At 39.6% G+C, this 19,928-nt stretch overlaps 3 protein-coding genes and 1 non-coding gene across 4 annotated transcripts; 3 read left to right on the forward strand and 1 right to left on the reverse strand.

Annotated features, from left to right (window-relative positions):
- The first annotated feature begins 8,130 nt into the window (after positions 1-8,130).
- Positions 8,131-9,730, forward strand: LOC138876203 (uncharacterized). Its single transcript, XM_070155109.1, has 3 exons — positions 8,131-8,345; positions 8,416-9,508; positions 9,644-9,730. The coding sequence occupies exons 1-3, from the start codon at positions 8,131-8,133 to the stop codon at positions 9,728-9,730; spliced, it is 1,395 nt and encodes a 464-aa protein (XP_070011210.1).
- LOC138881988 (small nucleolar RNA R71) lies at positions 8,582-8,688 on the reverse strand. Its single transcript, XR_011403420.1, has one exon. It is a non-coding gene; the product is annotated as a small nucleolar RNA R71 (small nucleolar RNA).
- Positions 9,731-9,754: 24 nt separating the features above from the next.
- LOC138876208 (uncharacterized) lies at positions 9,755-10,771 on the forward strand. The gene has a single exon (XM_070155113.1). The coding sequence runs from the start codon at positions 9,755-9,757 to the stop codon at positions 10,769-10,771; it is 1,017 nt and encodes a 338-aa protein (XP_070011214.1).
- Positions 10,772-13,178: 2,407 nt separating this feature from the next.
- Positions 13,179-13,571, forward strand: LOC138876221 (uncharacterized). The gene has a single exon (XM_070155128.1). It carries the CDS (start codon positions 13,179-13,181, stop codon positions 13,569-13,571), a length of 393 nt encoding a protein of 130 aa, XP_070011229.1.
- The last annotated feature ends 6,357 nt before the right edge of the window (positions 13,572-19,928 follow it).

The raw sequence follows: 19,928 nt of genomic DNA on the forward strand, positions 1-19,928 counted from the left end.
AGAAGCTGCTCATTTAATTCTAATCTCATTAAATTCAACACAGAAGTTCTTTTTGTTTTTAATTTTACCTTTGAATTCAATTTATTTTAATTAACTTAGTTAAGGACATTATGTAGGATCCCTATTATTTCGAGATGAAATGTCTAAATTTAAAATACTTAAGTTGTATTTGTTGCAAAAATTATATTATAAAAATGTCTAAATTAATTTCCTCCTTTTATTGGTTTTCCATATTTGCTTGTTTCATTAATGTTGTTGTCTCACAAGACATAAATCAGCACAAGACTCAACCCTATGAATCATTTCTTCTTCACCTTTTTTTAAGGTCTTAAACACAACAACCAAGTCTCATGCGGAGACTAATAAGAATTGAACAAATATATTGCAATATTTACTATGACTGCATGACTACTGAGGTAGAAAATCAAAGACTATATAAGTAATAAACCAATAAGGTGGAGTAAAATTAAAATCGCGACAACCATCCTCAATATATGACTTATCTTAAACAATTATCATTTCAAAAATGCATGAGCAATAATTCTACACTATGCAATATTAATAGGGTATCAAGAATAGAGAGAACAAATGCATCGATAGTTTCCTTTCCTCATTTTTTAAAATTTAATGATCACCGAACTCAAAAATATATATAAAAAAAGTTTTGTTAATACTTTAATCATTCATTTTTCTAACTTTAACACCGTTTGTTAATTAAACATTCGAGTCTCGATGCATACGCAATTTAAAGACAGAAAAGACACAGAGTAAGAGAAGAATACCTGTTAAAGATGAATTAACAAATTTTTTGGAATTTGTTGATGAGTCATATTAGTCGGGTGTGTCCTTTAAGGTATGAAAGTCTGACAACACTTTAAGTGAATGGAACTTTTCTCAAGGAATACATCTCACATCTCTTCCAAAGCAACACATCCAGTTTGAAACGGTGGGTTTAGGTCTTTCAGATGTTAAGCTTAGTGCTTTTTATTTTTAACTCATAAGTAGGTAGTTAGGTTGTTAATAAGGGCATTTTAGTAATTCAACTTTTAAGTTAAGGGCTTCATGCTTTTATAATAATATAGATATATATAGATATATGTTTGTTGCTGAATGATGATGAATTTTCTATAATAGCAAAGTAAAATATAAGCGATTTCTCTGCCATCCAATATTACAATCAGAGACTAATTTGTTTGAAGAGTAGTATTTAGGAGTCTCGCATTTCAATTGAAACTGCAAAGCTTAGGCACACAAGTATGCCAATGATATACTTGTTTTCCTTTTACTTGTTCCAAATAGGATGTGAACCTTTTTAATTCATGTTAAGACAATATCTGTCACGACCCAGATTTTCTAGTTTCGGGAGTCGTGAGGGTGCTTACTAGTGAAAGCTAGGCAAGCCAACCAATTGAACTATCTACCTTATTTTCATTTTTAATCCGATAACGGTTAAGAGCCAACAATTAGATAACAACAGAATTAAATAAGCAGAAGACTGCATTGTAAAGATTTAATAATACTGCTAATACCAATCCATAAAAAATCTACCCAAGACTGGTGTCACAACTTCACAGACTGCCTAGGAGTACTACAAATAAAGGTTTGAAAGAAATAAATACAACACTGTCTCTGAAAATACATGAAAGAAACAGGAATAGTAGATAGAAGGAGACGCCAAGGCCTGCGGACGCCTGCAGGACTACCTCGGATCGCCTGATGAACAAGAAACAACAATCTCACTACGGTCTGAAGCCTACCGCACTGGGATCTGTACACAAAAATGTACAAAAGTGTAGTATCAGCACAACCAACCCCATGTGTTGGTAAGTGCTTAGCCTAACCTCGGCGAAGTAGTGACGAGGCTAGGACCAGACTACCAAATAAACATGTGCAAGATAGCGTACAAAAATAATAGGAAGCAGATAACAATGATGACAACAATGATCAACCAGGGATATAAATAGTAGGCGACAAGAACACCATAAATGTTTCTCAACAAATAATAAATACAAGTGCAATCAATTAATTAATCAAATCCTTCAAATATAAATCTTTCGCCTATAAATCTTTCAAGTAATAATATCTAAGATAATATGTTTTTCAATAAATATATTTCGAATATATTTCCTTCAAATAAATATCTTTCAGATAAACATCTTTCGAATATAATTCTTTCGAGTAAAGGTCACCTAGTGATACCTCATTTCATAATCATAAATAATATAGGTCTCAGCCCATTTTCATATTTTCACGGCACCTCGTGCCCATATTTATGTCACAACCGCACGGACAACTCACGTGCCATTAAATAAAACCATAATATTTTTCCCGGCATCTTGTGCCCACATATTTCTGTCTCACATTGCACAACAATATTCTCATGTTACTCAGCTCATAGGTTCCATAACCCAATACAATTAAGAATGTTCAAGGAGCCTCCTTCACTTAACATAAAGTAGAGTACAACTTCCAACCCAATTAGGAAATCAACAAGAAAAGATGAAGTTATTTTTAGAAATCATTTGATAAAGAAAATACCATTTTCAATTAAAGTACAATATCGAAGGAATCATTACCTTTAATACGAGAAATTAATAAATCAAAACATAGTAAAAATTCCTTTTTAAGTAAAGTACAACCTCAAACGGTTTATGGAAACTTTAGTTGAGAAATCAATTGAGTTAAAAATGTAACAATTCTTGAAATTTGAAGTACTGGACATATTAAAAAAATAAGGCGAGGTATTGTAAACACTATGGATTCCAACACAAAGGATCACAACAGTAAAGGGATCTAAACAGTTAATATACTTGAATTGTTAATAACAAGTAAACACAGCAAATAGAAAGTGCACGGCATCACCCTTCGTGCTTTAACACTCTCTCACCAAAACAATACACGGCATCACCCTTCGTTATTTAACACTCTCTCACCAAAATAATACACGGCATCACCCTTCGTGCTTTAACACTCTCTCACCAAAACAATACACGGCATCACCCTTCGTGCTTTACACTCTTCCTCACCCAAGCAACAAACACAAGGCAAATAGGGTAAGGGAATCTATAACATCGACATAAAATCAAGTAATAACGGAAAATCAGTAAATAAACGTACAGGACAACATAACTCAGTTAGAATCAGGAAAAATCAAGGACAAGTGCATGACATCACCCTTCGTGCTTTTACTCTCGTCCTCACCATAAGAATCAATATAAACTGCACGGCATCACCCTTCACGCTTTACACTCTTTCTCACCATAAAATCAATATAATCGGCACAAAATTGTACATCGTGCGGCACGGCATCACCCTTCGTGCTTTACACTCTTCCTCACAAAATCATACACGACATTACCTTTCGTGCTTTAACACTCTTCCTCACCCAAACAACAATCACAAGAAATAAGGGCAAGGAAATAAATGAAATCACAATAAAATTCCGGTAAGGGAAAAATAGTACAACAATCAAATCCCGACAAGGGAAACAACATCAAAACAATAACATCCCGGCAAGGGAAACAACATCAAAGCAATAATACTTCCACAAGTCATATTCCTCAATAGAAATTATCATATAGAGCATATACACTACGAAACAGAGTCAGATTAATCAAAGTATAAGACTCACGGGCATGCTTGACACCAACGTATAGATACTCGTCACCATGCCTATACGTCATACTCAACAAATAACACATAATAGATAGGAAACAACTCCTAATCCCTCAAGCTAAGGTTAGACCAAACACTTACCTCGCTTTGCAACCAATTCAAAATTCCAACAAGCCTTTGCCTCGCGAATTCGTGCCTGAAATTCTCAAATCTAGTCATAAAAAATTCGATTCAGTCAATAAAAATTATAGGAATTAATTCCATATGAAATTCTACATTTTCCATTAAAAATCTGAAATTGCACTAAAAATTCGCCTGTGGGGCCCACGTCTCGTAACTCGACAAAAATTACGGAATATGAAACCTCATCCAACCACGAGTCTAACCATACCAAAATACTAAATTTCGATAACATTTCAACTCTCAAATCCTCAAATCTATCCGAGAGAGTTTTCAAACTCTTCCAACTAAATTCATAGATTTAAAACCAAAACTAGTAATAGATTCGGGTAATCTAACCAAAATTAAGTTAAGAATACTTACCCCGTTGTTTTCTCTGAAAATCTCCCGAAAATCGCCTCTTCCCGAGCTCCAATTTGACAAAAATGGTCCCATTTTCAGAAATAAACATTTTGTCCAGAATTCGGGGGTTACTGTTCACGCGTTTTACTGTTCACGGGGTACTGTTCACATGGTACTATACACGGTACTGTTTATGGGGTACTGTACATGGTAATGTTCATGGGGTACTGTACACGGTATTGTTCACATGTTGTAAAAGAAAATTCAGCAGCCTTTTTATATCTGTTAACCTTCCAAAATCCACCCGAGGCCCTCGGGACCTCAACAAAATACACCAACAAGTCCTAAAACATAATACAGACTTAGTCAAAATCTCAAATCGCATCAAATAATGCTAAAATCGTGAATCACACCCCCATTCAAGCCTAATGAAACTAAGAACATCCAACTTCTATATTCGATGCAAAAACCTATCAAATCAAGTCCGATTGACTTCAAATTTTGCACACAAGTCATAAATGATATAACAAAGCTAGAAAAATTTTTAGAACTAGATTCCGACCCCGATATCAAAAAGTCAACTCTCCGGTCAAACCTAAGAAATCTTTAACCTTAGATTTCTAGATTCCGTTAAATGGCGATAATTTAATCTAGGGACCTCCAAATTCGATTTCGGGCATATGAACAAGTCCCAAATCACGATACGGAACTACCGGAATGGTCAAACTTTTATCCGGGTTCGTTTGCTCAAAATGTTGACTGAAGTCAACTTAGTTGAGTTTTAAAGCTCTAGTTCACAATTTAATCCATTTTTCACATAAAAACCTTCCGAAAAATTATACGGACTGCGCACGCAAGTCGAGGAATTATTGATACCACTTTTCAAGGTCTTAAAAATACCAAGATGATTATTTAATTTAAAGATGACATTTTGGATCATCACAATATCTTAATTTTCTGTTTTGAAAAAAGTCATTTTTTATAAGGTTAGAGAACTCACGTACATGAGATCCCCTTTTTTCTAGTCCTGTTTTTTTTTTTGGTTAACTAGGCTATTCTAAAATATATTAAAACTTACCCATTAGGGCATAACAGTAACATTGTTTGGAGGGGATATGAGTGTTCCCCCGCACTAGACCATAAGTAATAATATTACAATCCAAAATTTGTCTTGAGAAAACAGTTCTTCCGATGTCTACCCAAAAAGCATGATTAGCAAATACCGGAGGAGCTGTTATTACATAAAGTCTATCAAAAAAATCATTCTTTGCACCCTCATTTGCCAACATGTCAGCTACTTAATTTGTTCGTCTCCCTGTAACTGTGCTTCACCACTACGTCTTCTAGCCTTAGGATGATTGACCTGGATTAAAAAATAACTGAGTCAAATATATAGTTTCCGTTGTTAAGCATTCTTATTACCTCAGTAGAATCTGTGTTGATTTTCAGTGGTGTTAATCTTCTTTCTTCAGCAATTTGTAATCCTCTCAGCACAACAATAAGTTCTGCTTATGTATTAGCAGTGTGTTTCATGCTACCCATGAAGCCTAGTACCTCGTTTCTGCTTGCGTTTCTGAAAACTCCTCCTACCCATCCCTTGCCTGGATTCCGGACAGCAGCCCCGTCAGTGTTATGCTTATAGTGTTTTTTTGGCGGGGGGATACATTTGACCCAGAGATGTTTTGTCAACTAAGATAGTGATATACTCAGTCACCTTTGCCAAGACAACATTTGCAGGGACTATGTCTTTCTTTTTGTTGAAGAGGTTATTATTCCTAATGATCCAGATGTCACGCCCCAAACCTGAAGAGGCGTGGCCGACACCCGGTGCCATACTCGGCTCGAGCGTACCACTCTATAACTGTGAAATCTAGGGGGATAACACTCAATTTAGGCCGATGAGGCCATATTATGAATCGTCTGAAAATAACGCCTCTCTCATCTATGGGATAAACATACCCAAAAGTAGATATATATAACTATGCAGGCCGACGAATCCGCCATGAACATATACTAATATACAAAATATACATGACTCGTCTACAAGCCTCTAGAGATAACTGAACTGTACCATTATCGTGACAGGGCCTCGACCGACCCATCAAGCCTGTATATATAAAATGGACTCCAAGGTATAGACCTAGTAACTCCGAGGAAGTGGAGCTTACCAACCAAGTTGATGTTTGACTCTATCTGCTGGGAGGGTCTATCCAACTATCAATGAGGACCTGCAGGCATGAAATGCAGCGTCCCCGGCAAAAGGGACATCAATACAAAATAATATACCGAGTATGTAAGGAAACAAAATAACTGAAATTGAAACTGAACTGATAATATAATAACTGAAAGTAACTGGGAGTCAAAGATAATATGAAGATATGCTTACCTGATGATAATGACTCAACTCTCTCAATATAGTAAGTAAAATAGTTGTCCGGTGATAATAGGCTAAATTGTATAGTTTGGCTTACGTTCGGACTCTAACTTAAGGATGCTTTACTGTCTCAAGTGTGTAAATAATGCAAAAAATTGTCTCTGATGGTGACTTTGTGTTTCATAGGAGTGCAATACCCAAATGAAGACTTATGATGGTGATCCGGGCAGAAATTGGAACTAGTGGACGAATTAAGGGAATGAAGCTCATAATGGCAGAGAGAAACCCCACTAGCGTGGGCATTAGCACGGCCTTAGCACGCCCGCGCTAGTCCAGTCGTCTGCGGCAGAATATAACTCCACTAGCGCGGGCTTTAGCGCGGCCGCGCTAGTCCAGATGCGGGAGAAGTAATTTTCTGGGGTAAATTTGGAAGTCTGAGGAAAATACACTTAACCTATAGAAGGTCAAGCTCGCCCAAGGATGGATTATCAAGTTTTTCATAGTTTAGTGCAAGAAAAAGAGAGGCAAGAGGCAAGGAGGATTATTCACCAACGAATTCTTCTTTTCTTCCTTTTGTTTTTACGATTTGTGATGAATTTGAATATTATTGTGATGAACACTAGTATGAGTAGCTAAATCCTTTGTCTAGGGTTGATGGAACCAATTGTTGGTTGAAGTTTTGACTCAAGTTGTTATAATCGAGCCAGATTTATGCTATGATTGTTTAACTACGTTTTGTATAGTGATTAATTGAATGAGCCCTTGATTAATCGTGTCTAATTACCTTATATTGCTTGAGAAAGAATATTAGGTTAGATAGCTATTGAACGACACCACTTTTGGGTAATTGAAGAGGTTCATTACTTGAACTTAAAAGTGGGTTTAGAGATAACGAAATTTTGGTGGGATAATTTAGAGTTGCATTACTATTGTCAACTAGAGTAGTTCGAGAGAATTCTCTAGTAAATTATTGTAATTGATCGAGAGATAGTTACGATAACCCATAACTCTTAATCCTCATAGAGTATTTCGGCGAGATTATAGCGGAAGAGTCAAGACCTAAACTAGCAATTGGGGAAATCACTGCCCTAAATCTTTTTACCATTGATTTATCCTTGTTTAGTTTACTGTTGTTTTAATAGTATTTGAAGTAGTTAAACAAAGAACCAATCTTATTGATCAAAAATCTTGCATTTAGAGATTGATTGAGTTGTTAATAACATTGCTGAAGAGTGTAATAGATATGTTAGTTCCCTGAGGATTCGACTCCAGTCTTAAAACAGGATTATATTTGCAGTGACTGCTTTGTCCTTTAAAAGGCATAGTTGGGCGATATCAAATTTTGGCGCCGTTGTCGGAAAACTAACGGTGTTGTTTATTACAACTTAGAAGTAGTGTTAAAAATTATTAGCTCAAATCAGTTTTCAAAGGTGTTGAACAATTTTCATTGAAATTCTAACGTTTGAACTCTTGTGAAATTTAGGTGTATGCCTAGAAATTCTTCGAGGATTGGAGAACTTCTTGAAGGACTTTCAGACCCCGAGAAAATATTCAGGGCATTGAACCGTGCCAACAAGAGGATCCAACAATCACAACAACCACACCAGCTTGAATTTAACATGGGTGAGGTAGATAACGTCAACGGAAACATCAGGGTTGAGCCAGCTGACCCAAATGTCAGAGTGGTGGCACCTCTTGTGCCAGAAGCTGCACTTTATGATTGGGCTCAACCCACAGCTGACAACCTAGCAACTGACATAGCTGTGCCCGCAATTCAAGCAGAGACATTCCAGATCACCAACAACATGCTGCATCTACTGCAGAATAAGGGACTGTTCTCCGGGTCACACATTGAGGACCTCAGCAACATTTGAATTTTTTTTGTCAATTTATGTGACTCAAAGGCAGCCAAATGTGACCCCTGAAGCTATCAAGCTATTGCTGTTCCCGTTCTCTATGACTGGGGAAGCTCAGACCTGGCTGAATTCGCTTCCAAGCAATTCCATTGTCACCCGGGAGGAATTAGTAAAGCAGTTCCTGAATAAGTTCTACCCGCCCAATAAGACTGCAAGGCAGATTGATGAAATATTGCAGTACAAGCAGCAGCCGACTGAAACCTTGCAAGAAACATGGGAGAGATTTAAAGGGATGCTGGTGAAGTATCCTCACCATAGCATTCCAGACCAGATGCTTGGCCAGAGGTTCTACATGGGGTTAGCTGACAATCTAAAGGCCAATGTGGATGCTTCAGCTGGAGGTGCATTTTTGAGTAAGACATTCACCAAGTGCAAAGTTCTTCTTGACAAGATGTCCCAGAATTCGGGGTGGATGACTAGAGGGACAACACTGGCACCCATAGTGCATTCAGTTCATCTTGACCCAAATAATTCGTATGCAAAGAACATGGCCACACTCATGACTCAGATGAGTATTTTGACAAAGAAGATAGATGAGATGGGTACCAAACAGGTGCATATTGTTGACACACCAAATGGAGGACTGTGTACACCTTGTGTTAATCAGTCTTATGTGTGTTCATGGAGCGGAGAAGGTGAAAATCAAGGGGCAAGAGAAGATATGAATTATGTTAACAACTTTGGGGGCCATATACAAGGAGGACAGCAGTGGAGACCGGCACCAAATCAGCAATACAGACCCAACATGCCTCAGCCTGGGGGCATGCAGGCTCAAGGCCAAATGGTGCCGTACCACCAGAAACAGCAGGGCTACCCACAGCAGAACCAGCAACATCTGACATATCAGCCATCTCCTCAACAACAAGATAACAACATTGTAGAGATTAGGGGGATGCTTCAGCAACTCATTGGGACAAACGGTGAGATGCAGGAAAAATTGGCAGTGCATGATTCAACTATAAAGAACATTGAAACTCAGTTGGGGCAGTTGTCTATGGCTTTAAACAATCGCCCCCAGGGAACATTGCCAGCAAATACAAATATTAACCCCAAGGAGCAAAACCCGAATCAGCTGATGGCAGTAAGTCTCCGGAATGGGAGAGATTTAGACAAAGAGTAGGAGATTGCACAAGCCAGCAAAGAGATTACGCCAGCCACTCCAATTCCATTAGAGGTAGATGATCCAACAAATCTGACTGAAGTGGTGGTTGAACAGGGTCCAGAGGAAAAGGGTAAAGCTAAGGTAACTGAACAAGCTGCAGAAGAGGTGGCGCCTCTTGTGCCACAGAACTCCAACAAATAGAAACCAACAAGCAGTGCACAAAGGATGATACCTGCACCATTCCCTCAGAGACTGGTAAAACAAAATAAGGAAGATCAATACAAGAAATTCATGGAGATGCTATATCAAATTCAGTTGAATATTCCTTTGATGGATGCCTTGAGGGAAATGTCAGGTTATGCGAAGATGATGAAGGACCTAATGTCACGGAAGTTTGATTTTCAGGACCTATCCACAGTGACTCTGACACAGACCTGCAGTGCAGTAGTGATAAGACCGATGGCTCAAAAGATGTCTGACCCAGGTAGCTTCACTATTCCATGCACGATTGGGAGTTATGCCTTTGCAAAGACGTTATGTGATTTGGGAGCCAACATAAATCTGATGCCTCTGGATGTATACACCAAACTGGGCATTGGCAGAGCTAGACCGACTTTGATGCTAATGCAACTGGCTGACCGCATTGTTAAAAGGCCAACTGGAATTCTTGATGATGTGTTGGTGCAAGTGGGGAAGTTTGTGTTCCCTGCAGATTTTGTCATTCTGGATTGTCAGGTAGATGAGGAGATACCTATCATTCTAGGTAGGCCATTCTTGGCCATTGGGAGAGCATTGATCGATTGTGAGACTGGGGAATTAAAAATGAGGTTGAACGATGAAGAAGTCATATTCAACATCCAGCAATCCATGAGGAGACCCAGTGAATATGCTAATTGCTCCCTAGTGGAGGCAGTGGATGTGATCCTGCAAGAAGATGATGTGACCCTGACAGCTAAAGATCCATTGGAGGCATGTTTGACAAATTTGGAAGAGATGGATGGTGAAGGGCTAGCTGAGTGGGTCATGGCACTTGAAGGCCAAGGCTTCTGGAAATGGGAACCTCAGTTCGAGTCCCTTGAGTTAGAAAAAAGGGCTACATCTCCAGCAAAGCCATCAGTAGAGGAACCACCCAAGCTGGAGCTGAAGCCGCTCCCAGCTCACCTTAGGTACGTTTTCTTAGGCCCTGATTCTACTTTGCTTGTTATTATATCATCAGGTTTGCTAGATGTGCAGGTAGAATAGCTCTTACAAGTACTACAAGAAAGTAAGACTACCATTGGCTGGACCATGGCAGACATAAAGGGTATCAGCCCAGCCTTCTGTATGCACAAGATTCTCTTGGAAGAAGGGCACAAACCTTCCAAAGAACATCAAAGGAGGCTAAAACCGAACATGAAAGAGGTTGTAAAGAAGGAAGTGATCAAATGGTTAGATGCGGTAATCATCTTCCCCATCTCTGATAGCAATTGAGTCAGCCCTGTCTAATGTGTGCCGAAAAAGGGGGAAATGACTGTTGTGCAAGATGAGAACAATGAGTTGATCTCAACTCGTACAGTCACGGGATGGCGGATTTGCATGGATTACCAAAAATTGAACACAGCCACTTGGAAGGACCACTTTCCATTCATTGACCAAATGTTGGACAGGCTGGTTGGGCGGTCGCACTTCTGCTTTTTGGATGGATACTCGAGGTACAATCAGATATCAATAGCCCCCGAAGATAGAGAGAAAACATCCTTCACGTGTCCGTACGGCATTTTCGCCTTCTAGAGAATGCCTTTTGGGATTTGCAATGCACCGGCGACATTTCAACGGTGCATGTTAGCCATTTTCACAAACATGGTAGAGGATATTATGAAAGTCTTTATGGATGATTTCTCTTGGTGGGAGATTCATTCGAGGATTGTCTTCAACTTAAGAAGAGTGCTTAAAAGATGTGTGGAGACAAATTTAGTGCTGAACTGGGAGAAGTGCCATTTTATGGTACAGGAAGGGATAGTCTTGGGGCATCGCATGTCCAGTAAAGGAATTGAGGTCGACCATGCTAAGGTTGACGTTATTGAAAAGCTACCACAGCCCACTTCAGTTAAGGCAGTGAGAAGTTTCCTTGGGAACGTCGGGTTCTACAGGCGATTCATAAAAGATTTCTCCAAAATTTCTAACCCATTATGCAAACTCCTTGAAAAGGATCATCCTTTTGTGTTTTCTAATGATTGCAGGTTGGCATTTGAGGAGCTGAAGAAGAGATTGGTGACTGCACCCATCATTGTTGTACCCAACTGGGAGAAACCATTTGAGCTCATGTGCGATGCAAGTGACTATGCCATAGGAGCAGTCTTGGGGCAGAGAAACGATAAACTGATGCACCTGATCTACTATGCAAGCAGAACGCTAAGTGGTGCACAACTCAATTACACTGTGACAGAAAAGGAGATACTGGTTGTTGTGTTTGCATTTGACAAATTCAGGTCATACTTGATTGGTTTGAAAGTTATTATTTACACCGACCATGAAACAATTAGGTACCTGATAGAAAAGAAGGAGTCAAAGCCACGCTTGATTCGCTGGGTTCTTCTGTTACAAGAATTCGATCTGGAAATACGTGACCGAAGAGGGACAGAGAACCAAGTAGCTGACCACCTCTCATGGAAGGAGCTGAAAAGAAGGTAGAGGTTGAGGATATAACATAGACATTTCCGGATGAACAGTTACTAGCAATGACAATGGAGGAGGCACCTTGGTATGCTGATATTGCTAATTATTTAGCAAGTGGTATTGTACTTTATGAACTCTCCTCAATTCAAAAGAAAAAGTTCTTCCGTGATTGTCGAAATTATTATTGGGATGAACCTCTATTATTTAAAATATATGTAGATAACATGATCCGGCAGTGTATCCCCGAGAAAGATCAACATTCTATTTTGCAGGCTTGCCATGCTTCACCATATGGTGGACACTTTAGAGGAATCAGGACAACAACTAAGGTGTTGGAGTCAGGCTTGTACTGGCCTACTCTATTCAAGGATGCCCATGCTTGGGTTAAAAGCTGCGATGACTGCCAAAGGACTGGCAACATATCTCGTAGATACGAGATGCCAATGACCACAATTCAAGAGGTGGAGATTTTTGACATGTGGAGGATTGACTTCATGGGGCCATTTGTCAGCTCGTATGGGAACAAGTACATATTGGTAGCAGTTGACTATGTCTCCAAGTGGGCCGAAGCAGTGGCTCTTCCGACCAATGATGCTAAAGGGGTACTAGGCTTTCTAAAGAAGAACATTTCACATGTTTTGGTACCCCAAGAGCTATACTCAGTGATGGCGGAACCCATTTCTACAATAGAGCATTCGCACGGCTGCTGGAAAAATATGGAGTTCGTCATAAAGTGACCACCCCGTACCACCCACAATCGAGCGGGCAAGTTGAAGTGTCTAACAGGGAGATTAAAAGTGTCCTCACAAAAATAGTGAATGCGACAAGGACTGACTGAGCGAAGAAATTGGATGATGCATTGTGGGCATACCACACAACCATCAAAACCCCAATTGGTATGTCCCCGTACAAGTTGGTGTTTGGCAAGGCATGCCACCTCCCAGTTGAGCTAGAGCATAAAGCACTTTAGGCATTGCGGCAGTTGAACTTAGACATGGAAATTGCAGGTACTAACAGAGTCACTGGGTTACATGAGCTGGAAGAGTTCAGGTTCCAGGCCTTTGAGAGTGCTAGACTATACAAAGAAAGGATGAAATTAATGCATGATAAGCACATCTTGGATCGAAACTTCAAACCTGGAGATCTAGTGTTGTTATACAACTCGAGATTGAGATTGTTTCCGGGTAAGTTAAAGTCTCGATGGTCAGGACCATTCAGAGTGGTGCAAATGTTCGTAAGTGGAAGTGTAGAGATTGAATCAGAAGATGGGACAAACAAGTTCACAGTAAATGGGCAAAGGTTGAAACATTACCTTGGAATGGCTGAAGAAAAAGGGGACAGAGTGATAATCAATTTGGAAGAGCCCCAGTATGCGAATGAAGAATAATGATCAAATACTTGCGTCGTGCTGCGACGTTAAATCAGGCACTGCATGGGAGGCAACCCATTGAATTGTTGTAATCGTCGTGCCACGACGTTAAATCAAGCGTTGGTTGGGAGGCAGCCCAACATTTATAGTGTTTTTAGGGTGGATACTAACATGTGCAGGAGTTCGAGAAAAGGGGCAGGCAAAAGCTTCCATGAAGAAAGAAGACAAAATGCAGGCACTAGAAATGCCTGGATTAGCGCGCCCGCGCTAAGCCAGCGGTAGTGCCCTCACTAGTCAGGTTATTCACTGCCCCTAATTGGTTTCAACTAGCGCGGCCGCGCTAAGCCCGCGCTAGTGAGGTTATTCACTGCCTCAGATTTTTTCCACTAGCGCACTCGCGCTAAGGCCGCGCTAGTGAGGTTATTCACTGCTCTGACGTGCTTAAACTAGCGCGCCCGTGCTACGACAGCGCTGAGGCCGCGCTAGTCTCCTCGAAATCAGGTAAGTTCCGCTTTTCTTTTTAAATTTTCTTTTATTTTTTTTCACTAACCTTTTTAATTCTAAACCTAACCAAACCGCCCCACCCCTCTTATTTCACAAACTCTTCATCTCCTCTCACAACAATACCCCAACTAAACCCTCCCCTCTCTTCCTCAACTATTCCTCACTTCCCCCATATTCTTCCTCCATACCCAGGCACCAACGTCCTCCACCTCACAAGACTCTTCATATTTCTTTTCCTCTCCCATTACACTTTCGTTCTCATCTCCTCTACTGGTATGTATTCCTCCCTTTGATTTTGTTTTAATTATTTAATTTTGTTTTTAGTTTCTTTTCCTTTTTTTGCTTTATATAGTAGAATGTAGTCTTAGTTTAGGGTGAAAACACTTGTTAGTAGTTATGTACGGCTGAAACCTTTCAACATAAAAATTGTGGGGGTGATATGTGTTTATTCAGTTACTATGGTGGTGTTCCTTGTGTTGAAGGTATGGTTTGGGCTTAAACTTAGCCATTGTCCACCAGGTGTTTGTTAAAATGCCTATTTGGAGGAAATGTTGTGACCAATTCAGTGGTGAAGTCTGAGTATCCACGGTTGGGTCACCTGGTTGTATAAAACTGATGTTGGACTCATTGTAGGTACCATCCATCCCCGCAAACGTCATGCAATAGGCAGCTCCTCCAACCATCCGGCTCAAGCCAACACCAAGGGACGGCCTCGGAAATCGGTCGATTCCAGGCCTTTCAATAGTCAAAAGTTTGTGTCTGCCAAAGGCCAGGACAGGTTCAATAAAAAAGAGGATAAAACTATGGTGCCGGAACAAGCTATGGATCCCAACGCACTAGGGGTAACATGTCCCAATATGCCCTACGAGCTGAGGCGGCGAGGACTGGACATATTTTTTAAGGAGCCTACTATCGCAAATGTCATGCTTGTTAGAGAATTCTATGCAAACCTGCCAGAACATGACAACTACACTGTTACGGTGTGCAAGAGACCGGTAGATGCCTCTTTAGAACAGATGCGGACCCTGTACAGGCTTCCTCCACCAGTTGAAGGGTACGTGGATGCATACCAATCGTACAATAGTAGGCATACTCCCTGGTCCACATTCACTGAGACCATATGTCAACCGGGAGCCACTCTGCAATGGTACAAATATGGGAACAAGTTCCACTCCTTGTCCCTCAAGTTTGAAGCCAAATGTTGGTTATACTTCATAAATAGCCGACTCCTACCCTCCAAGAACCTGTCTGAAGTGAACATCCCTCGAGGATGCTTAATTTGGTGTTTCATGAACAATGGTCCGTTCGACGTGGCTAGAATAATACATGATGAAATGTTCCAGCGAGTCAAGGTTCAACGATATGGTTTATACTACCCATCCCTTGTCACCCGGTTGTGTCTTCAGGCAAATGTGTCGAGTAACCTTGCTATAGATGGCCAACTTCCTTCGGTACATCCTTTCATGGCTGAAAGGGTCACCACATGCAAAGAAGTGGTAGCAGCTGAGGACTTAGTTGGACAAGATTCTGATGATGGTAACGAAGAGGAGGAGGAGGATCCACAGCAGGTAGCCGAGGATATGGAGATTAGAGGTGAGCAGTCAGCAGGACCACAAGCTGAGAATGTTGGGGACAACAGTTAGACCGCCTAGATGATGAGGTAGCTAAAATACGAACCTCGGTGACTAACCTGGGAACTCGTGTTGATGAAATGGCAAACCAACAGAAGAAATCAGAAAAAAGGATCATGGGTTGGCTCCGTGCCTTGGGTCGGGCATGCAATTTAAACGCCGACTCTGTCTCCGATCAGGATTGAGCTGTCAGGGAAGTTCCCTTTTCCTTACTCTGTTTTACTTGGCCATGAGGACATGTCCTCACTTTAAGTGTGGGGTGGGGGTTACTTCATTGTATATATGTAATGACTGTTTGAGTTTGTTTTGCTTTGTTTTGCTTTGATTGTTTGGTATTACGTAAGAGTTCATTAGTTAAAGTAGGTAAGTGGCTTGTCCCGACGACGGATCTTTTTCTGCGGGGTTCTTGAGGGACTAAGTCGAGAAAAAAAATGAAAATATGTGGACTCTTCCTGATGACGGGTCCTTTAGACAATTTTTTTGAGGGAAGTTAGTTTAAAGAAAATACCAAAAAGATTTTTTATTTTTTATTTTATTTTTTAGGTAGTGTAATAACTCCTCCTTGATTTTTCTTTGGGCCACGGTTCTTTTCCAAGGTTTAGATTGAACCGAGTATAGGTAGATCTTGTTCACTTTGTTTTCGTTTTAGTTTTTAGATTAGGATTGATGAGCAACGAGCTGAATTCGAAATGAAAAGCCTCTAGCGTTAATACACCTAAACACAATAGACACTAGAGTGTAACGCTTATTCTCAGTAGTTGATTCTTGCTAAAGTGCCTTAAAAATTGTATGTTTGTTACTGACTTGAATACTCAGAAGAGAGTGTCTTGATAAGCCAATCTAGAATGAGTCATGTGCCATGTGTGTGTGAGTTTTGTTGTATTCCATGATTTACATTTGATGCTTAGAACTTGCCCTGTGTATTTGCAAAGTGAAATAGTAGTTTCATTCAGTCTTAGAAGTGATATAGGCATTTTTTTGTTGAGCCGGACATATAAAGTAAATCCACCTGAATGCATTACATCTTAGTTAACCCCGTTGAACCTATAAGCCTGTTTCTTTGGCAACCACATTGCGAACCTTACCCAATTGTTTGAATAGCCTGCTATTTGAACCCTTTTACCTCCTAATAAGCACTTGAATAGTAGTGAAAATATGCAAAAGCTAAAGTGTGGGATGGTGGTTTGGTTTTTGAGTGGAACCATTGAAATAGAGAAAAGGTGCAGAATGTTGAAGCATAAAAGAAGAAACACCACGAAAAAATTTTATAAATAAAGATAGTGGTTGATAAGTGGTGGTTTGTTATAAGTGCACCTACTGGATGGGGTTGTTATAAATAAAAGAAGAAGTGGTAGAATGTTTGGTTGATAGAAATATGGTCTTGAATGCTAATGTAATTGTATTAAAAAGTTCTTAGGGAGGTTAGTCACTATATCTAAATATATCCTACCCGTCCCTTAGCCTACATTACAACCAAGTGAAGTCCTATTGATCTGAGACTGAGTGGGCTCGATTAGTAGAGTAGTACACTACGGGCAAGCCTATGGTGCATCTTTGTGACATGTGAATGTTTTCTTTTGAGAGTGAGCGAATTTTGTCCATTTAAGTTCCTAATTGTTCTGAATATCATTATATGTGGAACTACTCTCTTGTGTGAATGTGAGGGCATATGATTCATGAAGGAAAGGCAAGTCTTGATTTCTGTATAGAGTAGTTTGAGACAATATGAATATTGTAGGGCACGTGAGAGTCGACTTTTGAGGCTAAGATTGTTCACTACTAGGGTAGCTCATGTGAATTGTTCTTGGTGTGATACGTTAGAGATGAATGCTTAGTGAAGGAACCTCTATAGAGTGTGGTGGATTGCTTGAGGACTAGCAATGATTTAAGTGTGGGGTGTTGATAATAGGCTAAATTGTATAGTTTGGCTTACGTTCGGACTCTAACTTAAGGATGCTTTACTGTCTTAAGTGTGTAAATAAAAAATTGGCTCTAATGGTGACTTTGTGTTTCACAGGAGTGCAATACCCAAATGAAGAATTATGATGGCGATCCGGGCAGAAATTGGAACTAGTGGACGAATTAAGGGAATGAAGCTCATAATGGCAGAGAGAAACCCCACTAGCGTGGGCATTAGCACGGCCTTAGCACGCCCGCGCTAGTCCAGTCGTCTGCGGCAGAATATAACTCCACTAGCGCAGGCATTAGCGCGCCCGTGCTAGTCTAGAATCCAGATGCGGGTGAAGTAATTTTCAGGGGTAAATTTGGAAGTCCGGGGAAAATTCACTTAACCTATAGAAGGTCAAGCTCGCCCAAGGATAGATTATCAAGTTTTTCATAATTTAGTGCAAGAAAAAGAGAGGCAAGAGGCAAGGAGGATTATTCACCAACGAGTTCTTCTTTTCTTCCTTTTGTTTTTACGATTTGTGATGAATTTGAATATTATTGTGATGAACACTAGTATGAGTAGCTAAATCCTTTGTCTAGGGTTGATAGAACCAATTGTTGGTTGAAGTTTTGGCTCAAGTTGTTATAATCGAGTCGGATTTATGCTATGATTGTTTAACTACGTTTTGTATGGTGATTAATTAAATGGGCCCTTGATTAATCGTGTCTAATTACCTTATATTGCTTGAGAAAGAATATTAGGTTAGATAGCTATTGAACGACACCACTTTTGGGTAATTGAAGAGGTTCATTACTTGAACTTAAAAGTGGGTTTAGAGATAACGAAACTTTGGTGGGATAATTTAGAGTTGCATTACTATTGTCAGCTAGAGTAGTTCGAGAGAATGCTCTAGTAAATTATTGTAATTGATCGAGAGATAGTTACGATAACCCATAACTCTTAATCCTCATAGAGTATTTCGGCGAGATTATAGCGGAAGAGTCAAGACCTAAACTAGCAATTAGGGAAATCACTGCCCTAAATCTTTTTACCATTGATTTATCCTTGTTTAGTTTACTGTTGTTTTAATAGTATTTGAAGTATTTAAACAAAAACCCAATCTTATTGATCAAAAATCTTGCATCTAGAGATTGATTGAGTTGATAATAACATTGTTGAAGAGTGTAATAGATAGGTTAGTTCCCTGAGGATTTGACTCCGGACTTAAAACCGGATTATATTTGCAGTGACTGCTTTGTCCTTTAAAAGGCATAGTTGGGCGATATCATCCGGCCTTATAAGGCTCGATATGTGAAACTGCTCTACCGCAGTAGGATCGCTCATATGCGCTCGACCATACTAGACTCTGTATTTCGGCCATTCTGGGCTCGCTCATAGGTGCTCGGCCATAGTAGGCTCGGTATATAACTTACCATCTGATTAGAGGTTGCCCAATAGGGGGCTGCCCACCGATTATAGCTCTATGGTGGTGAAAATACTATAATACTGCATATATATATATACTCTCTACTCTCTTGGCTGACAGAAGACAAAACTAAACTGAATATGAAGTCTCGATAAGAAAGAATGCTGTAACTTATGAGACTAGAAAAATGCACATAAATTCAGGAATATGAACTTCTCTTTATGTCCCGTTATCAAACACATGTAGTTACTGGATCATGCTAAAATAAAAGAAAGGTTTAGCCTTAACATACCTTAACTCTGTTGAGTCCTTAATACTTTCCAAGAAATTCTTCAAACAACTCAACTCAATCTCCCACATCATAAGAAGATTCAAAATCAGTGTTGTGTAAAGGCTAAATTCACAACTTAAACTAGTAGCTCGTTTACGTAAATTTGGACAACATCTCTCCTGTAACCAGGCCCTCCTCCAATACTATATACCAACAACACCAAGAACAAAAATATAACAACATGTATTCATCACTTTCCAACCTTATCTCGATCAAAATATATCACAAAATAGCCCACACGCCCTAATCACATCATACATAAAATGACAACAAAAGTAGTGTCAAACAACCTAAAAATATAACGACGAATGACCAGCCCACCATTCCGCCATTATGTGGTATTTCTCCATATATTTTATCCTCCAAAACTCCATAAAACACGAAAAAATAGATATCCCAAAAACAACATAAAGCAGCCCACAAAACTGTCCACTACAAGTCGAATAACTCGAACTCACAGCTTCCGATCATCGTCTTATGAGTTCTAACTATTAGAAAATGAATTTATCAATCTTTATTGATATGTAAAGCTTAAATACAGAAATTAGACGTTTTATTAACAATTAAGTACCTTCCAAAACTCAAACTACAAAGA

This window comes from Nicotiana sylvestris, chromosome 1 (assembly GCF_000393655.2).
Source record: "Nicotiana sylvestris chromosome 1, ASM39365v2, whole genome shotgun sequence".
Taxonomy (NCBI): domain Eukaryota; kingdom Viridiplantae; phylum Streptophyta; class Magnoliopsida; order Solanales; family Solanaceae; genus Nicotiana; species Nicotiana sylvestris.